Raw genomic sequence first — 17,227 nt, 5'->3', positions numbered from 1 at the left:
GTTGCTCTCTTTGATTACATGTTTACAATTTTTCTCATCATTGATGCACAGAAAAAGGGAACTAAACAAAGCCTTTTTTTATTTTGATTGGCTCTGGCCTTCTGCCTCGCCAACCATCGTCTTGGAGAAAAACGAACCCATGGAGCGTGGACGCATAACGGTTGGCTAGAATCAAAAGATCACACGATTATAGAGCTCAAGTGAAAGAAAACAAACCAAAACGGCCACTCCTTTCTTTCATTCTACCCTGCAGCAGTTTTCTCCGAGTGCCTTTACACAAAGATAACTTGTGTTTTTTATTTATTTATTCATTAACACATTCAAGGGAAGATAGAACGGGGGTAAGAGGCGATTGACCACAGCCTTTGATCTTGCAAAGGATAGAGCGTATGAAGCGTTGACATTATAAAAAAGCACTTTATTGTTTCGCCACTTACGATTGGATGTTTTTTTTTTTTTTTTTTTTTTTTTAGCTTTTAGTTTTCACTTTTTCACAGGGATAGACAAGGTGCTGCACTAACAGGTAAGCAACATTTTGAAAAATAAACAAAAGCAATATTCATTATCTTATGCATGTGTCTACCTACACGCATGTACTGCTTCTGACATGTTGTTGTAACCCGCTTTGCAATGATGTGGGAAAAGGGTCGGTTTTCGTAGGATTGACTATACCCGTTGTTTATTATCTTCCTTTTACTTTTTTATTTTTTATTTTTTATTTTTTTTTTTGCCTATTTCGAATAGAAAAGCAGAAGAAGGATCTTGACAGCCCTTTGTCTCATATCCTGTTTTTTATTACTGTTGTTAATGAGGATGTGTTATTGTCATCTACTATTATAGTTCCCAAGTTTTTCAGTCATACGAGGAAAAACACGAAGAATCCATATCCCATTAAGCTCTCGTTTGTGGAATATTCCCCGTGTCCTAGTCAACGCCAAACTACTCGTGTGTATATTGGCATTTGAGGGTTAAATAACAACCCAAAGTTGTTTTTTTTTACATGAGCTTGTAACGTCTATCTAAGACAGTTTTCTCCGCTCGCTCAACATGTATCTTTTCGGACATACGCCACGCTTTTTTTTTTCTCAAGACGAACTTTGAATATAGTTATTAGTTTAATCGTTTAATTTGGACCCCTTTCATTGGGCTTAAAAAAATTAAGCAGACACCACCCATATTGAACAAACAAAAAAGAATTCCTGAGCGCAAAACAAATATGCATATTATCGTAGGAGTGAATCCTATTGGCCAGCAGCTCTTCCTACTCCTTCCTTTGTGATCTTTGTGTTCTTTTGTTCATTTGATGGGCTGTTAGAATACATGAGCAGACTTCTTTTTTCTTTTTACCTTTGTACAAATGCACCCTATCACACCCGAATTCATTACATTTTTCAAATTTCTGTCACTCGTCTCGTCTCAAGAAGAAATAGTCTCATTTATACATCAAGTCATTGGAATTAACCCGCTTCAACCTTGAGGGCCCCAAATGCTTGTTTTTAAATGGTTCCTGCGATTCTTTTTTTTTTTTTTTTTTTTTTTTTTTTTTTTAATTTTCAACTAATTCCTGCTCTCAACTTCCCCGCACTCGCCTCTGCTCAATATGGAAATCAAGTTCGTGAACATGTGCTTGAATTCAAAGAAAGAGTTTCAAAGAAAAGGCTTATCTGTGCTACTTCCATCTCCGTCGAAATCTTTTGTGCATAAATTATTATATACCATTGGTGTATATCCAATGTCAAAAGTGAAAAACTATGAGATTGGAACACAAATTGCATGTAAAACGGTCGGCATTTAATTAATTTCGTTTTTTTTCCCATGAACAACCAGTACTTTATTGGTGCATGTACAGGCAGTCATCTCGAGCTTAAGAGCCATTTTAGTTTTCTATTACAGATACTCTCCATATGTAAGACGTGAGAGCGGGTGTCTAGACCCATTATTCGATTTATTCCGTTCCAACGCTGTCAGTTGACTGACTGAACTTGTTTTCCTTCAATGCTTTCTTTCTTCTTCATTCTCGCATTGCTATCATTGCTACACAACACAGTTGATAAACAGTTCGATGGGAGTTTTGCCTAACATTGACGTGTTTGTCACACTGGGTTCTTTTACCCCACTTTTTTTTTTTTTTTTTTTTTTTTTTTTTTCAATTTCTCCTCTTGGCTTGGGCCATCCATTCACTTTACACATCAAGCGCCTTTGAGCTAGCTCAGCGTGGATTGTGGGAAGATTTGAGCTTTTTCTTGAATTTCAGTTTAGAGCCGCTTTGTTATATACATGTGCCTTGCTTCCACTTGTTATAAGCCCGATACAAAAACCGTATCGTTTTCATTGTTGAAGTAACACTCCAGATGGAATCAGAACCTTGCATACTACAAACCTTGAGTACATGGTTACTCTTCTGTTGGGAACCATTCAAGATGCCCAGATGATTTCCATCCACATGATGTATCCGCAAAGTACTTAAGAAGGAAAAGAAATACACCGATAATACATACAGTTAAAAAAGACTAAAAAAAAATGAAAATAAAAAAATTATTTATTTTTTATTTTTTATTTTTTTTTTACAAGTAAGTCCGAGCAGTCGATGTTCGTCGATAGGAAGGATGGGAAGATTAATTGCTTCGTCTCTTCCTTTACATCCCAAGCGAGTTCCCAAAGTCGTCCAGCCCCGGAAAGTACTTGTCCGCAAGCCAAACATGGTCTATTGAGTGATCATACTTTTTCAGTGGTAGATCATATGGTAAGCGAATTGGCACAACATTGATCTTTTGCTGTATTTGACTTTGTTCATTAGATCCTTTTTCTTTTCCTGTCTCTTCGCCCCCAGTGAAATGGGTAAAGTGAGGTTCAGGATACGGGTCATCTAACGTTTTGTTCATTAAGAATGCACGATGATGGTCTCCTGCATCATTTACATCCTACATGTATCCACGAAAAAAAAAAAAAAAAAAAAAAAAAAAAGTAAAAGGAAGGTCAGACAGGACATGCAATTTTTTTTTTTTTTTTTTTTTTTTTTTCACTTTCAGCCATTTCATATTTTACCTCATAGAGACCAGGAAAGACTAAGACTCCTAGTTCATAGCTCTGAATCGAGAAAACAGAATTGGACTTCATTTCGCCCCAAGCTGGCTTTGAAAGGTTAGCGCTCGTGAGGAGGAACCAAGATAAATAATCGCCGTCATTTTCCTTTCTAGTCACTCGTGTAAATGTTTTAATATGAGGCATAGCTCGTTCACGACCACTCTTGACCGCTTTCCAGGAGTGTAAAAGTGGCTTAAAGTAGTGAGCCTGCTTTTTGTAACTTGTAGACCTAAATGGTAGACTACCCCCCATTGTCCATCCTTCGAAACTATAGCAATAACAGCATGATTAGGACTGAAATGAACGCGAATCATAAAATATGTGCCCCATGGGTTATTACATTTATGAGCCCAAAACGCGTCTTTCTTTTCTTTTCTTTTTACCTCATACGAACATTTTCCGCTGTTGGATAAACTATACAAAGATTTGCTTTTGTAGGATTCATGTGATTCGCGTTACGATGAGCATTTAGACTCGTCTCAAACTCTCCCTGCAGCCAGTCTTGGGACTCTTTACCTAATGATCCCACGCTTGATACCTTTTTTTTTGTTATTTTTTATAAAAAGAAGAGTAGGAATGTTAGATTAGGATTATGGATTCAGTCTATTGATAATCCTTTTACGAGCAATTCTTTTTTTTTATTTTTTTTTATTACCTGGCAGATAACCTCGGAATCATTCAACCGTCCTTGAGAGATCTCAACCTGTTGTCTCAAAACAGAGCGTAGCCTTAAATGACCCCACTTGTTCTTGTCAGGCCCCGAAAACTTCCCAGGGACTGATCCAATCAAAACTCCTTTAACTCTCGAAAAGTCGTACTGTGAGAGCTTCCTTGTGAACTCATGATGATCTTGGTAGTATTGCAAATACTCTATCAAATCGCGTTCAAATGCACAAGTCGAGGCTTGTTGTGGCTTTCTCGGAAGGCGTCCTGTTGAAAACACGGCCTGAGTCTTATTTCTATGAAATTAAAAAAAAAAAAAAAAGCGAAAATGTCGGTGAACAAAAATAGCAAGAATATGGTGAATCTGTTAAATATGACAAATCAATATATATAAATATATATGTATTTTTTTACCTCCAGTCCTGCTCAATCATATTGGCTGTATGTACGACAACTTGCATTGTGTCATCTCGATAGAAGAGGAGCATTGCCTTGGTATGATGTGTACCTAAAAAAAAAAAAAAAAAAAAAAAAAGAATAAAATGAAAAAAAGCGTTCTCGATTGGTAAGAACATAGTTTTTTTTTTTAATATTTTCTTACCGATGCCAGGAACAGGTACCTTATGTAAAGTTACCCTTGGGTATCGTATTCTTGTTGCATTCTCCATAGCCTGTCATATGATAACATGCCCATTAACATATATATATATATTTTTGAGCTAAGGTACCAAAGAAAAAAAGAAGTAGAGCAACAAAGTATACCTTTATCTGAGCTGGGGTGTGTCTCATACCATGATATATAATCGTCCGTAAGCTTCTGCGTATGCTTTCGTTGATCTTGAACATTACAAAATCCACTTCGATCATATAGTTTATCTGTACCATCAGCTCAAGGTTGTGCTATCGAAAAAGTAAATATTAACTTCAAATGAACTATGGACTATTCATCTGATTCTCTATTCTTTTTTTCCCTTCTTCCAATGGCTTACATCGCCGATCAATGATTCCAGCGATACACAGTCAGCATTATGTGATGCAGGAGCCCGTTGAACTGTTGTCAAGTAGATCGAAGGATCGATGTATTGTAGGGAAATCGACCTTTGCTTTCTAAATAAACCGCATTGGCTGTGTGTGAGTATATCCTCTTTTTTTCATGGACCCTCGTCCCTCCACTCATTCATGAACAAACAGACTATAAGAAAAAAGCCCTTACTTGTTAGCGCATTCGGCGTTGATATCACTACTGGTGTCAGTATTGGGTAAAGGTCGTTTAACTGTGGCTGCTTGATGTTCATATCTATGACAGTACTGTTGACTGGCTTCTTCAATACTAGTAAAGGCAGTAGTTGAGCTTGAAGCCATTGATGTTGTTCCGGGTCCTTCAGTTTCTTCATCGCTACTCTAAAAAAAAAAAAAAGGTACATGATACGATTAATATGGACATGAATTACATGGTGGGATCAATTGTGTGATCAATTATTAATTTTGCCACCAAAATGAACTGTAAAAAAGATCTTTTATTACCTCTATTATAATGCTAATTGTTGTCGAGTATTGTTAAAGTGAACATAATGTTTAGCAGAGCACATGAATGAATCCTCAAGGTGCACCAATTCCATCCGCTTACATCTTGTTGTTGTCCATGATTATTCTGCATTTGTATACATGTACAAATAAAAAAAAAAAAAAAAACGGGGAGAGAAATACCATAATAATGACTACAATGTGAAATTAACATTTTATTTACAACAGGTGACGATTAAAATGTTATTTTTCTTAATGGCTATTAACCCATTTGCGAGCATTCTTAAACATCCTCAACCAGGGCCCGTACTCACCCCATTGAGCACCCTCCTTGCGAGGATACCACGAATTAGCCTCACGTCCTGTAACACGCTCAGGATGAGGCATCATTGCCAACACACGACCATTAGGTGTCTGAACTGCCGTGATACCCAAGGGAGATCCATTAGGATTCAATGGGTACTGCTCCGTCTTCTTGCCATAGTTATCTACATAGGAAGCTGCAATCAATCCCTGTGCCTTCAATTGTTCCAGATCTGAAGCCTGAACAAATTCTGCACGACCTTCTCCGTGAGCGACCGCAATCGGGAATTTGGATCCCCGCATTCCGTCAAAGAAGATTGAAGGTGTAGTGGTCTCTGATGTCTTCGTGTTGTCCTCCAGCTCCACCATACTGAAACGAGCCTCGAACTGCTCGCTCTGGTTTCTCTTGAAATACGGCCAGTGTTCTGCTCCTGGGATCAGTTCTCGCATCTGTGACAAGAATTGACATCCATTGCAGACACCCAACGCAAAAGTATCCTGGCGGACCGTCAAGAAATCATGAAACTCGTTGCGAGCCTGTTCATGCAACAAAAATGATTTCGCCCAGCCTGACCCTGCTCCCAAAACATCACCATATGAAAATCCTCCACAGGCTGCAATGCCCTTGAAATCCTTGAGAGTCACCTTTCCGGACAAAATATCCGACATGTGCACATCTACAGCCGTAAAGCCTGCTACATGGAATGCATACGCCATCTCAATCTGTCCGTTCACACCTTGTTCACGCAAAATAGCTACCTTGGGTCGGCTCTCCATCTCCAGTGACAAATCATGAGCGGACAAGATCTCTTCAGCAGGGTTAAAGGTCAACTGGTATGACAGACCAGGATCTTGAGCGTCCCACAATCCATCAAACTCCTGTTGAGCACATTCAGAATTGTCACGGATCTTTTGGATGTGATACGAAGTTTCAGTCCAGATGCGCTGCAAGTCTACACGATTGGAGTCCAAGATATTAACTCCTTGATACGAAATCACGATCGAGTCATCACCCTTGACGTTAACAGTTCCAATAACCTTCAAACCTTGCTCTACTGGGAAGTTGTGCTCTGCAAAGACCTTCTTCAACTGCTCTACCTGAGACTGCCTAACTTGGACCACAGCTCCCAACTCCTCGTTGAACAGCGCAGCAACAGCATCTAGAGAGATCGATGACAGATCAACCTTGACTCCCACATGACCTGCAAAGCACATCTCAACTACAGTGGCAAACAGACCACCATCTGAACGGTCGTGATATGCCAGAACCAAGTCTTCATGTTCACGAATAGCCTGCATAGCCTGGAAGAAGGCCTTAAGGAGATCCGCACTCTCGACATCAGGGGCTTCATTACCAATTTGCTTATAGACCTGAGCCAAAGCAGATCCACCCAAACGCTCCTTATTATTAGCAAGATCAATCAGTACCAGCACTGTGGACTCTCCTTCAATATCGGTGATCAACTCAGGCGTCAATGTCTTGTGGATATCCGCCACAGGCCCGAACCCAGTAATGTTGAGTGCCAAGGGAGCAGTGACCTCGACCTGCTCACCACCTTGCTTCCATTTCATTTTCATGGACATGGAATCCTTACCGACAGGGATACTGATACCTAAAGCAGGACAAAGGTCCAAGCCAATAGCCTGGACAGCCTCATATAGACGAGCTCCTTCACCCTCATGGTCTGGAGCAGCCATCCAATTAGCAGACATACGGATCTGGCCCAAAGAAGGAATGTTAGCGGCGGCCATGTTGGTGATACACTCTCCAACAGCCATACGGGCAGAGGCGGCAGCTGAAATCAATGCAATCGGAGGACGTTCTCCCATTGCCATGGCTTCTCCGGTCGAGGCGCCGTGCGATGTAGCTGTGACCGCTACATCTGCTACAGGGACCTGCCAGGGCCCCACAAACTGGTCACGAGCGACTAGTCCTGTGATAGTGCGATCACCGATTGTGATCAAGAAGGATTTAGAGGCCACTGCAGGAAGCCGGAGGACACGGTGAGCAGCATCTGTGACTAACTCAGCTGTCTGGGTCAATGAGGGTAAGTAAGACTGGAGTGAGCTGTCAAAGGCATGGCGAGCAGGGGTGATTGTGCTAGTCGTACGTGACATCTTTGGTGGCTTTCCGAACAGAGTCGACATGGGTAGATCGATGGGTGTGGTACCCAACAGACTATCTGTTAAAATCAATCTCTCCTCCGCAGTAGCGACACCGGCCAAAGCATAAGGGCATCTTTCACGCTCACAGATTGCCTTGAATGTCTCTATGTTCTCAGGTCCAATCGCAAGTACGTAGCGTTCCTGAGACTCATTGCACCAAATCTCCATGGGTGACATACTAGGATCGTCGTTGTTGATGTTACGGAGCTCGATTGACGCTCCCAAGTTACAGTCGTGAACAATCTCGGGCAAGGCATTGCACAATCCTCCAGCACCGACATCGTGGATTGACTGAATAGGGTTCTTTTGACCCAAGGCCGTGCAAGAATCAATGACCTGCTGGCAGCGACGCTGCATCTCCGGGTTCTCACGCTGGACAGATGCAAAATCCAAGGCTGCAGAGGATTCTCCCGAGGTCATGGAACTAGCAGCTCCACCTCCCAAGCCAATCAGCATGCAGGGACCTCCCAGAACCACCAAATGGGCACCCGGCTGAATCTTGTTCTTAATCACATGCTGAGGACGGATGGTTCCAAGGCCTCCAGCAATCATAATGGGCTTATGGAACCCGCGGATTTCGTCTTTGCCATTAGGTCCAGGGACGGACTCGAGGAACGTGCGGAAGTAACCAGTAATAGCAGGACGACCGAACTCGTTGTTGAAAGCTGCTCCTCCAAGAGGCCCTTGGATCATGATATCAAGCGCGGAAGCAACATGCGAAGGCCTTCCATAGTCTGTTTCCCAAGGTTGGACATGTCCAGGGATCAATAGGTTAGAGACAGTGAACCCAGTGAGACCAGCTTTGGGTTTGGAACCCACGCCTGTGGCTCCTTCATCACGGATTTCTCCTCCAGATCCAGTAGCAGCTCCTGGGAAGGGGGAAACAGCCGTAGGATGATTATGGGTCTCAACCTTGACCACCATATGAACCTCTTCTTCAAACAAGTTGTATGAATAGTTGTCTTCCGCCAGAGGTGCAAACCGTACTCCCTTGTGGCCTTGCAAAACAGCGGCGTTATCACTATATGCTGAAAGGGTATGCTGAGGGTTGAGTTGATGGGTGTTCTTGATCATGCCAAAGAGTGAGTGAGGCTTCTTTTCACCATCAATGGTCCAATCCGCTCCAAAGATCTTGTGACGACAATGCTCCGAGTTGACCTGTGCAAACATGAACAGTTCCACATCTGTAGGGTTACGGGCTAGGCAACTGTCGGAGCTCAATTTGCTGCTGCCGATGAAAGCAGCAACCAAGTAATCGATCTCATCCTCAGCTAAAGCCAATCCAAGCTCCTTGTTAGCAGTGATTAAACGCTGACGGGCATCGCGAGGATTGCGGTCCTCATTGCTGTCCATCAATTGGACGACCTTGAGTGGGGCAGGGGTCCCTTGCTACAAGACAACATGGTTTGGGAGAGATGACATTAGGACAGTAATCAAAAACAAAAACAGTGTTGTGACTGCCAGCAAAAACTTTTTTTTTTTTTTTAAAAAAAAAAACTCGGAGTCATCAACAGCAGCAAAATCCCAAGAAGACACAATATGTAGAGCTGATCTAATCGTCATGAAAACGGCTTCGTTGTTGGATCACGATATTTCAATTGGAGTTGATTCCTCTTCCTTGCTTTGAATCTCATTCCTAAAATCCTTGATTCGCGTCTCTTTTCTCTTTTCATTTTTTTTTTTTTTTTCTATATACCTTAAAAATAACTTTCTCGTTTGGGATGACGTTTAATACATCCTGGGTCATGCGGTCATGAACAAGGGCAGTGATGGCCCTGAACTCTTGCTCGCTCAATAACTGCTTGGCTGCATCTTCCTTTAATTTGATTAAATAGGCTTGACCACGCTCCACACGCTGCACATGGCGATCCAGATTGCACATCTGTGCAATATTGGTGGCCTTGGAAGACCATGGCGAGATCGTACCAACACGCGGTAGGACGATAAAAAAATTGAATCCTTCTTCTGTCCTATTGCTGCTGCTGCTGCTATGTTGAGTAAGAAGTCTCAAGAGTTCATGGTCGTCCTTTTTTATGAAAAAAAAAAAAAAAAAAAAATGAAGCGATCATTGTGAGAGATCAGCTATGATTTTTCTACCCTTCCTTTTATCCTTTGTTCTTTTCCTCACTTCACATTCTCCTTTCGCTTTTCACCTTTCACCTTTCACAATGTCTTTTTTTTTATACCTCGATGGGTGCATTAGTCGCAGCAGAAGGCGAGGAGAACATGGTATCGAGAATACGTCTCTCAGCTGTGTTGCTATTGGTCAAGAACTCTGTCAAAGCTGCTGGATCGAGATCGGCCTTGGGCTGTACAAAATGGACCGCGCGTGTGGAGACCGACTTGACTGAGGGCACCGCAGCTTGAATTTGCTGCAACAAAGCATGTGCCTTGAAAGGCGACAATGCTTGTGTTCCAGGAAGTACGAGCATAGTTTATGAAAGATGTGATATTTTTTATGTGATATGTGTCGTGAACTATTATTGAATGAACAACAAAAAAAAAAAAAAAAAAAAAAAAGGGAGAGCGAAGGCAACAAACTGACTAATAAACAGAAAAAAGACGGGAAGCAAGATGCGTAGGGAAGGAGCGTTGGCGAAATGAAGAGAAGAGAATGAAGGAGCGTGAGGAAGAAATGAATTTAAAAACAAAAACAAAAACAAAAACAAAACAAATGTCTCCTTTTATTTTTATTTTTTCTTACAATTCAATTTTAACGGTGATGAAGCGCCACAGGCACCAGTCGTGTCTTATTCTGTTCTCTAAGCTTGATCTTTACCCCAGAAGATTTGAATATTGCCTGTTGGGCTCGAACAAGATTACTTGCCCATTTTGGTTCATGTACATGTACATGTATACAATCAAAAGAGTTTGAGATCGATATTTTTCATACACCATACAATACAAATTCACTTTAAAATACAGAAAAGGAAATCGAAAAATTGCGGAGAAAGAGTTGATAGACTATTGATCTGCTGGGAACTTGTCTTGCTCGATGAGATGGAATGATTCACTGGTGTATCCATTAAAAGCCACAGCTTTTTTTTCTTTTTCTTTTTTTTTTGCCCGTTAAAAATTTTTATTTTCAAAACGTGTTTTTTATGGAATAACAAAAAACCCAAAATTGCACATCTATCATCAACAAGGATGCAAAAGGGCTACAAGCCTCTCTTAAAACTCATCAGGCCCATACATGGCTGTCGGACGACTTTGCTGCGCCGAGGTTGCTACAATTGGCGTGGGTGTGATGGTGTTTTTCCTATTGTTGTTAAAGTTGGTGTTGTTATTGTTATTAAAGCTACTGTTATTGTTGTTAAAGTTACTGTTGTTGTTAAAGTTATTGTTGTTGAAGTTGTTTCCGCCATTCATGTTGTTATTGAAGCCGTTATTTCCATTCATGTTATTACTGAAGTTATTATTATTATTGCTGTTGTTAAAGCTGTTTCTTTGGTTGCCAAAATTGTTATTGTTATTAAAGCTGCCTCCACTGTTGAAGCTGCCTCCACTGTTGAAGCTGCCTCCATCGCTGTTAAAACTACTTGGGCTGTTGTTGTTAAAACCATTATTGTTATTGAAGCTATTGCCGCCGTTATTGAAGTTGTTGTTCATGTTGTTCATATTGTTCATGTTATTCATGTTCCCGTTGTTGTTATTGTTCGCTGGGTATGCTCCAGGGAAACTACCATTACTGCTGTTGTTACTACTATTACTGCTATTGCTATTAGGTAGATAAATATTGGACGCTGCAAATGGGTATCCAGCTGGTGGTCCACCTGCATTGTTTGGCAATGGTTGTGCTGGTGGGTAAGGAGAATTAGCCATTCCTGCTCCAGTAGTGGGTGGATAGGCACCTCCAACATTCTGAGGTGGGAAAGCCGGTGTACCAGGAACTTGAGGAGGATAACCTCCGGCACCTGGAACTGGACCCATAGCCCCTACTCCTGCTGGAGGGTACCCACCCGGCAAGAATCCACCGGGCTGTTGAGGCGGGACAATTGGCGTCTGTCCTGGGAATGACAGACGCTTACTTGGATCTGCACTCAATGCAGGGTCTGGATATGGACCAGCAGTACCTGCTGCTGGATATGCTGGGTATCCACCAGCACCGGGGGTTGCATAGGGATTGCCTGGCACAGGCTGGTGAGCAGCATAAGGAGTGGCTGGCGGGACATGGGGAGTATGGTGACCAGCAAAATGTCCGTGACCTGATGGTGATACTGGACGAGCAGCCGCTCCTCCAGCTGGCAAGGTACCATATGGATATCCTGCGGCTCCAGGAACCATAGGTACTTGAGCTGGTGGAGCTGGAGTAGGAGGCTCAGGTACAACTGGTGGTTTGTATACAGGACCTTCATCCGTATGCTCCTCCACAACTGGCTTCTCCTCTGCCTTGGGTTTCTTGGGTGGATGAATGGATCGACGTCCTGAATTACCTTCCTTTGTTGCAGGATGATTTGCTCTGAAAAACCGATGGCTAGGATCCTGTATTACATCAAGGTCATAAGACATACGCTTAGACTCGAGCAGAAAACAGAAACAAAGCAAGATGATACAAAGAACGTAGCACAATGGTATAGACTACTTACATGTGAATAGTATGTCAATTGAAGCATAAGCATTCCTGCTTCTCTTCCTTTATACGTAAGCTCAAACCAATCTAATCCAGGCAAATTTTTTAGAATCAAGGGGTTAATCAAACGTTCTCCTTTTTCTCACTGGATATCAAGCGTGAAGTCCTGAGATATACTCATTTTTCTGCATTTACCATCTTGTGTTCCTTGTTCCATGACTTTGGAAAGGTTAATGACGCAATCACCGATCAAATCGTTCTTTTTAGGATCTTCGTCCAGGCAGGTAACATAAAGCGATAGAGCATCTTTTGCATCGCTTTCATACATGTTTATGTTGATCTAATTATAAAAAACAGCGGTAGCAAAAAAAAAAAAGATTAATGAGAGAAGTTAGACAGTCATAAAGACTTCTCCAGAAGGTTGCGATTCTACAATATCTAATATGTGTGTGGTATATGTGCATGTCTGTTTCTGTTGTCACTTTTTCTTTTCTATCTTATGACCTTCCGCTGACTCTTCCCAACTCTGGTAATGATTCCAGCTGGTTAATCAGGGTTTGAAAAATTGCTGAGCAGTCGCATCTTCTCCTAAATTTGTTCACTTTACTTTTCTCTCTTTCTTTCCTTCCATCCATCTGTCGTGCACGAGGGCAATTGAGAAAGGGGAGGGGGTGCTAAATAAGCCTAGGCAACGAAGAGATGCGTGGAAAAAAACAAATATGCATGTTGCAGTTTTCCAATATTTCAACCCATGAGCTGAACTAAATGTCCAATGCTAATCCATGTCGTGTTGTATGCTGAGATAAGATCACTGTTTTGGAGACTGTTTGTCCTCCCGAGGGGAAAATTTTATCCATGCGTCACGCCTCGAAATTCGCTTTTGCGTTTTGATTACCTGGTCATCCTTCCACATGGGTCGTTGACCACCGCGGATATCTGTAGTGCTCCTCTTACTGACGTTTCCAAGCTTGAAGAGAATAAAGGGATCCTGCTTTCCGAATCGTTCACGGTTAGGAAGATCCTTTCCCTGAATAGGGATAATGACCAACTCACCTGAAAAAAGGAACAATAAAAAAAAGCATAAAATGATATCAATGTGTGAGACACTTTCGAATGATACTTTGAATGATAACTGGAATTAAAATTTCAATTTCTTTTTATTATTATTATTATTATTATTATTATTATTACCAATGGGAGTTTTTCCTTCATCAGGGTCAACGAGTGGTTCTGGTAAAGGCTTGTTCATGCCAACTGGAGGACGGCCATGGTTCAGTAGTACTCGATGCATCTTTTGTTCTTTTTTATATGATGGATTGATGAGAGATGTAAGAGTATGAAGATATGAGAGTGTCAGAAAGTCCTGCTTTGGAATGGAATGGGTGACAATGATTGTGAAATAGAAATTGGTTGATTTGATGACCCCTGGATGCAAATGCAAATGCGAATACGAATAGATTAAAGTGATGAAAGAAGAAAAAGAAAGAGAAAGAAAAAGAAAACGTTGGGTTCAAAAAGGTGAATAAAATATGCCTGTGTGAGCAAGGACTTTGTGTATTGCAATGCCCGTTATTATTATTTTTTTTCATTACCATGAATGGGTCTCCCTCATACCGCTAACATTCAATACCATCAGTCATAACCTATTGACCACAGCCTGCCTCAACAACATCTCCCATCCTATCATGTAATACCTCCGCCACATCATGAATAAATACACAGAATGGAGCTGAGCCAAAACTCTCCCTCCCTCTTGGGCTGTGCTCCATTCTCGACTCTACACCAGAGTCCCATTTTTTTTACTTCTATTTCAGGATTATATTTTTCAATCGCTCTAGACCAACTTACTTTCCAATGCCATCAACCTTTTTCCATAAAAATGGCCTTTTCCTCCCAGCGATCAAGGCTTCCGGTGAAACTCCACAGAAATCTTATTACTTGGGACTGCTGTCTGTGCAGCACCTTGGTCAATGTCTCAATGTCAAAAGTCTGTGTGGCGAAGATCAAATTTTCTCTAATTTGATGGTAAATATGCGTAGTAGAGGCTTGGCTGTGTCACTCACTTCTATTCTTTTTATTATCATTGTTATTACTAAAATCATCAGTGTAAAAGATGCAAGTAAGAAGAGAAAGGAAGGATCTTTAGAAATCAAAAAAGAATAAATATTTACATTGATTAGGGAGTGCTTTCTTTTTCTTTTTCTGTTCTTTTTTTTTTTTTTTTTTTTTTTTTACGAATCGTCTTCTGCCTCTTCGTATTTTCCAACTTTGCTCAGTAACTCTTCATGAATGACGTTCAAGGCATCTAGAGCTTGCCGCTCCAAAATCACGCACGAGATGTTGATCTCAGAAGCGCCTTGGGAGATCATCTCAATGTTGATCCCCGCTTTTGCTAACGTCGTGAACATTCTGCCTGATATTCCCACCATGTTCTTCATTTGCTTGCCAACTAACGATAAGATCGCCATATTCTTCGTCACATCAACTGTACCAATCGACCGCAATGATTCTATACACTTCTTCTCAATCTCACTCGTCACTGCACCAAACGCCATTGAAATATGAACCTCGGACGTTGAGATCAGATCAACTGCAATACCAAATCGATCCAACGTACTAAAAATTTGAGCAAAAAACCCATGCGAAACCGACTTGCGATTCGAATGAATATTCAGCACCCAGACATTATCTTTGATGGTCACCGCCGTAGGATGCCGCCGTGACATATCTAATAAATAGCCATTTTCTAACAGGACCTTGTACGAAGGTGGAGGCGTATTCCTGCCGTTGGGCGTGCTCGTACTCGAAGATTGATCCGGAAAGATAATTGTACCCTCGCCTTGGGGATTCATCACATTCTTAATGCGGATCGGGATCTGTGCACGGATCACCTGCTCCATTGTGAATGGATGAATGACCTCAGAGCCATAATACGTTAATTCGGAGGCCTCCTCTGGTGTGATGATGTTCAACAGTCTTGCGCTCTTGACCTTGCGAGGATCGGCCGTGAAGATACCATCCACCTCCTTCCAAACCTGCAGTTCCTCTGCATCAAGACCGACCGCAATTAGTGCAGCAGCAAGATCTGTATAACCACGGCCAATACTGGTCAACAAACTGCCAGGAACAGGGCCAAAGAATCCTAAAAGTACAACCGATAATAATAGAGACAAAAATGTTAAGTTTTTTTTTTTTTTTTTTTTTTTTGGTACCATTACTTCCACGATATTTACCAGTGACAACAGGGACACGGTGGCCACAATTGGATATGGCACATGCAAATGCACGTGAGAGGTAATCATAAAAGTTCTGATCCAAAAATTCAACTTCGAATTTGGTCTCAATCACATTTTCCAAATTCACAAACTGGGTCTCCACACCTCGGTCCTCTAACAGACCGGCAACAATTCTGCATGATAGCTTTTCGCCTACTGCCATAATAATGTCATTTGATCTTGGTGAAATCTCCTCAATAATCTAAAAAAAAAAAAAAAAAAAAAAAAGAGTATTATAGTTGGCATGCTTAGTTTTTCCCTCTTCGACTCTCTCTTTCTTTTTTTTTTTTTGAGAAATGTAATCATTCCTTACCTGGGCTGCCTCCAAGAATGCCTTGAGACGGTCGCAGTCCTGGTTAACCTCCTCCATTACCCGCTTAAGGATTTCAGGATTTGATATGTGTTTTTTTGCAACGTCAAGATGATCAAGTCGAATCTCTTGTACTACTTCGATATATTCAATGGATCCGGGACTCATAGCTGATTTAGCAGCCCTCAACAGTCTGTTTGAATGTCAAAGTAGAAAGCCGAAAATGATAGGAGGGGTTAGTCTTGGAATAGCAACCAATTGGATCGACAGCACTGCCAACAAAGGATCATGATCATTGTACCTGTTCGTAGTACCGAGTGACTTGCTTTCGCTGCTTCTTGCTGAGCAAACAACAACGACTCGATTCGTTGGAAGATATGATCTGGTACAAAAAATAGAACAAAAAAAAAAAAAAAAAAAATGATTAATAGCCCATCAGAAAAGATTATAGACTTCCCTTTTTTTTTTTTTTGTATTATGAAGATATCTTACTGAACAATGGTGCCTGTGATGTTTTCAATGAATTTTCCAATGCTTGTACCGCCGAACTTTTGGACAAGCCATGGCTTTTGACTGGCAAAATTAGGGTCCTCAGGGTCTGCTGCAGTGGTTGTAGCATGGCCGTTTGTGTGAGGAGCAGAGTGGCCATTGGTGTTAACTTCGATACCAACACGGCGAGGAAGAGAGTCCCTGAGAGGAGAAGCAGTCATGGAAGGCATCTTTAAAGAATGAAATGAGAAATGCAAGAATGAATGAATGCTTGTGTATGAATGCAATGAATAAAGAATATTAAAAACTTGTTTTTGAAACAGAAAAAGAGAGGGAGAGCGGAGAGAAGTGATCTATCAAAACTAGCAACCAAAAGAATGAAACAATGCAAGAGAGAGAAGGGAGAGAGAAGGAAGATTGGGGTAAGAGAAGGAAGAGAGAAAATGCGTTTTATGATCCAGGGGAGGATTAACGACTTTTCCAAGGAATAAGAGATAAGTCAAATCAAATATTAATCGGGTGTGGAATGAGTCAGTTTTGATTTAAAATTAATATTTTTATTGACCCCAAGTCAAGTAGCTATCTTTGTCCCGCTCCCTCAACGTTCGAGACTGAAATAAAAAGAACATCCATGCTTTCTTCTGAACGTTTCATCATCAACTTTCACTCCCACATTTCTCTTCTACAGCCGCAGCTGGAACATAACGCTAGTTTCCTCTCTCTTTTAATCAATAAAGCCAATTGTAAAAGAAGCCTTCAGAAATGAACGTTAAAGATATGATATGGTATGATATGGTAACATATACCATACACACATTCACAGTATTTTTCGATGGTTATTGT

General features: G+C 41.2%; 5 protein-coding genes across 5 annotated transcripts; all 5 read right to left on the bottom strand.

The window, feature by feature from the left end:
- Positions 1 to 2,574: 2,574 nt before the first annotated feature.
- On the bottom strand, positions 2,575 to 5,426 carry BCR41DRAFT_418752 (tyrosyl-DNA phosphodiesterase I). Its single transcript, XM_022029665.1, has 10 exons — positions 5,375 to 5,426; positions 4,961 to 5,148; positions 4,737 to 4,854; positions 4,510 to 4,647; positions 4,349 to 4,418; positions 4,162 to 4,255; positions 3,740 to 4,043; positions 3,468 to 3,622; positions 3,046 to 3,352; positions 2,575 to 2,921 (listed from the first exon to the last, which is right to left on the bottom strand). Exons 1-10 carry the CDS (start codon positions 5,402 to 5,404, stop codon positions 2,637 to 2,639), a joined length of 1,689 nt encoding a protein of 562 aa, XP_021885445.1. The 5' UTR covers positions 5,405 to 5,426; the 3' UTR covers positions 2,575 to 2,636.
- A 46-nt stretch (positions 5,427 to 5,472) lies between these two features.
- Positions 5,473 to 10,245, bottom strand: BCR41DRAFT_418751 (CobB/CobQ-like glutamine amidotransferase domain-domain-containing protein). The gene is made up of 3 exons (XM_022029664.1): positions 9,927 to 10,245; positions 9,437 to 9,766; positions 5,473 to 9,129 (listed from the first exon to the last, which is right to left on the bottom strand). Exons 1-3 carry the CDS (start codon positions 10,170 to 10,172, stop codon positions 5,524 to 5,526), a joined length of 4,182 nt encoding a protein of 1,393 aa, XP_021885444.1. The 5' UTR covers positions 10,173 to 10,245; the 3' UTR covers positions 5,473 to 5,523.
- Positions 10,246 to 10,803: 558 nt separating this feature from the next.
- BCR41DRAFT_119739 (hypothetical protein) lies at positions 10,804 to 13,029 on the bottom strand. The gene is made up of 4 exons (XM_022019447.1): positions 12,918 to 13,029; positions 12,506 to 12,650; positions 12,327 to 12,397; positions 10,804 to 12,222 (listed from the first exon to the last, which is right to left on the bottom strand). Exons 1-4 carry the CDS (start codon positions 12,939 to 12,941, stop codon positions 10,912 to 10,914), a joined length of 1,551 nt encoding a protein of 516 aa, XP_021885443.1. The 5' UTR covers positions 12,942 to 13,029; the 3' UTR covers positions 10,804 to 10,911.
- Positions 13,030 to 13,844, bottom strand: BCR41DRAFT_119738 (hypothetical protein). Its single transcript, XM_022019446.1, has 2 exons — positions 13,502 to 13,844; positions 13,030 to 13,363 (listed from the first exon to the last, which is right to left on the bottom strand). Exons 1-2 carry the CDS (start codon positions 13,599 to 13,601, stop codon positions 13,119 to 13,121), a joined length of 345 nt encoding a protein of 114 aa, XP_021885442.1. The 5' UTR covers positions 13,602 to 13,844; the 3' UTR covers positions 13,030 to 13,118.
- A 697-nt stretch (positions 13,845 to 14,541) lies between these two features.
- On the bottom strand, positions 14,542 to 16,863 carry BCR41DRAFT_331418 (Aspartate/glutamate/uridylate kinase; the record flags this gene model as incomplete). The annotated part of the gene is made up of 5 exons (XM_022021797.1): positions 16,388 to 16,863; positions 16,197 to 16,277; positions 15,899 to 16,088; positions 15,544 to 15,787; positions 14,542 to 15,452 (listed from the first exon to the last, which is right to left on the bottom strand). Exons 1-5 carry the CDS (start codon positions 16,612 to 16,614, stop codon positions 14,542 to 14,544), a joined length of 1,653 nt encoding a protein of 550 aa, XP_021885441.1. The 5' UTR covers positions 16,615 to 16,863.
- Between the last annotated feature and the right edge of the window lie 364 nt (positions 16,864 to 17,227).

This window comes from Lobosporangium transversale, assembly GCF_002105155.1.
Source record: "Lobosporangium transversale strain NRRL 3116 chromosome Unknown BCR41scaffold_3, whole genome shotgun sequence".
Classification (NCBI taxonomy): domain Eukaryota; kingdom Fungi; phylum Mortierellomycota; class Mortierellomycetes; order Mortierellales; family Mortierellaceae; genus Lobosporangium; species Lobosporangium transversale.
Note: the sequence above shows the minus strand (reverse complement) of the source record. Positions and strands in the feature narration are given on the sequence as shown.

Bases quoted from the DNA above. Each gene is read 5' to 3' on its own strand.
- BCR41DRAFT_418752 (XM_022029665.1), bottom strand. From the start codon at position 5,404: ATGCAGAATAATCATGGACAACAACAAGAT. The intron at 5,149-5,374 runs GTAAGCGGATGG...TTTTTTTTTTAG, and splicing joins ATCATGGACAACAACAAGAT to AGTAGCGATGAAGAAACTGA. The intron at 2,922-3,045 runs GTAAAATATGAA...GGATACATGTAG, and splicing joins TCTTTCCTGGTCTCTATGAG to GATGTAAATGATGCAGGAGA.
- BCR41DRAFT_418751 (XM_022029664.1), bottom strand. From the start codon at position 10,172: ATGCTCGTACTTCCTGGAACACAAGCATTGTCGCCTTTCAAGGCACAT. The intron at 9,767-9,926 runs GTATAAAAAAAA...TTCATAAAAAAG, and splicing joins CGACTAATGCACCCATCGAG to GACGACCATGAACTCTTGAG. The intron at 9,130-9,436 runs GTATATAGAAAA...GTTGTCTTGTAG, and splicing joins ACGAGAAAGTTATTTTTAAG to CAAGGGACCCCTGCCCCACT.
- BCR41DRAFT_119739 (XM_022019447.1), bottom strand. From the start codon at position 12,941: ATGGAAGGAAAGAAAGAGAGAAAA. The intron at 12,398-12,505 runs GTAAATGCAGAA...TGCCTGGATTAG, and splicing joins GGAACAAGGAACACAAGATG to ATTGGTTTGAGCTTACGTAT. The intron at 12,223-12,326 runs GTAAGTAGTCTA...GATGTAATACAG, and splicing joins AATTGACATACTATTCACAT to GATCCTAGCCATCGGTTTTT.
- BCR41DRAFT_119738 (XM_022019446.1), bottom strand. From the start codon at position 13,601: ATGCATCGAGTACTACTGAACCATGGCCGTCCTCCAGTTGGCATGAAC. The intron at 13,364-13,501 runs GTAATAATAATA...TCCTTTTTTCAG, and splicing joins TGAAGGAAAAACTCCCATTG to GTGAGTTGGTCATTATCCCT.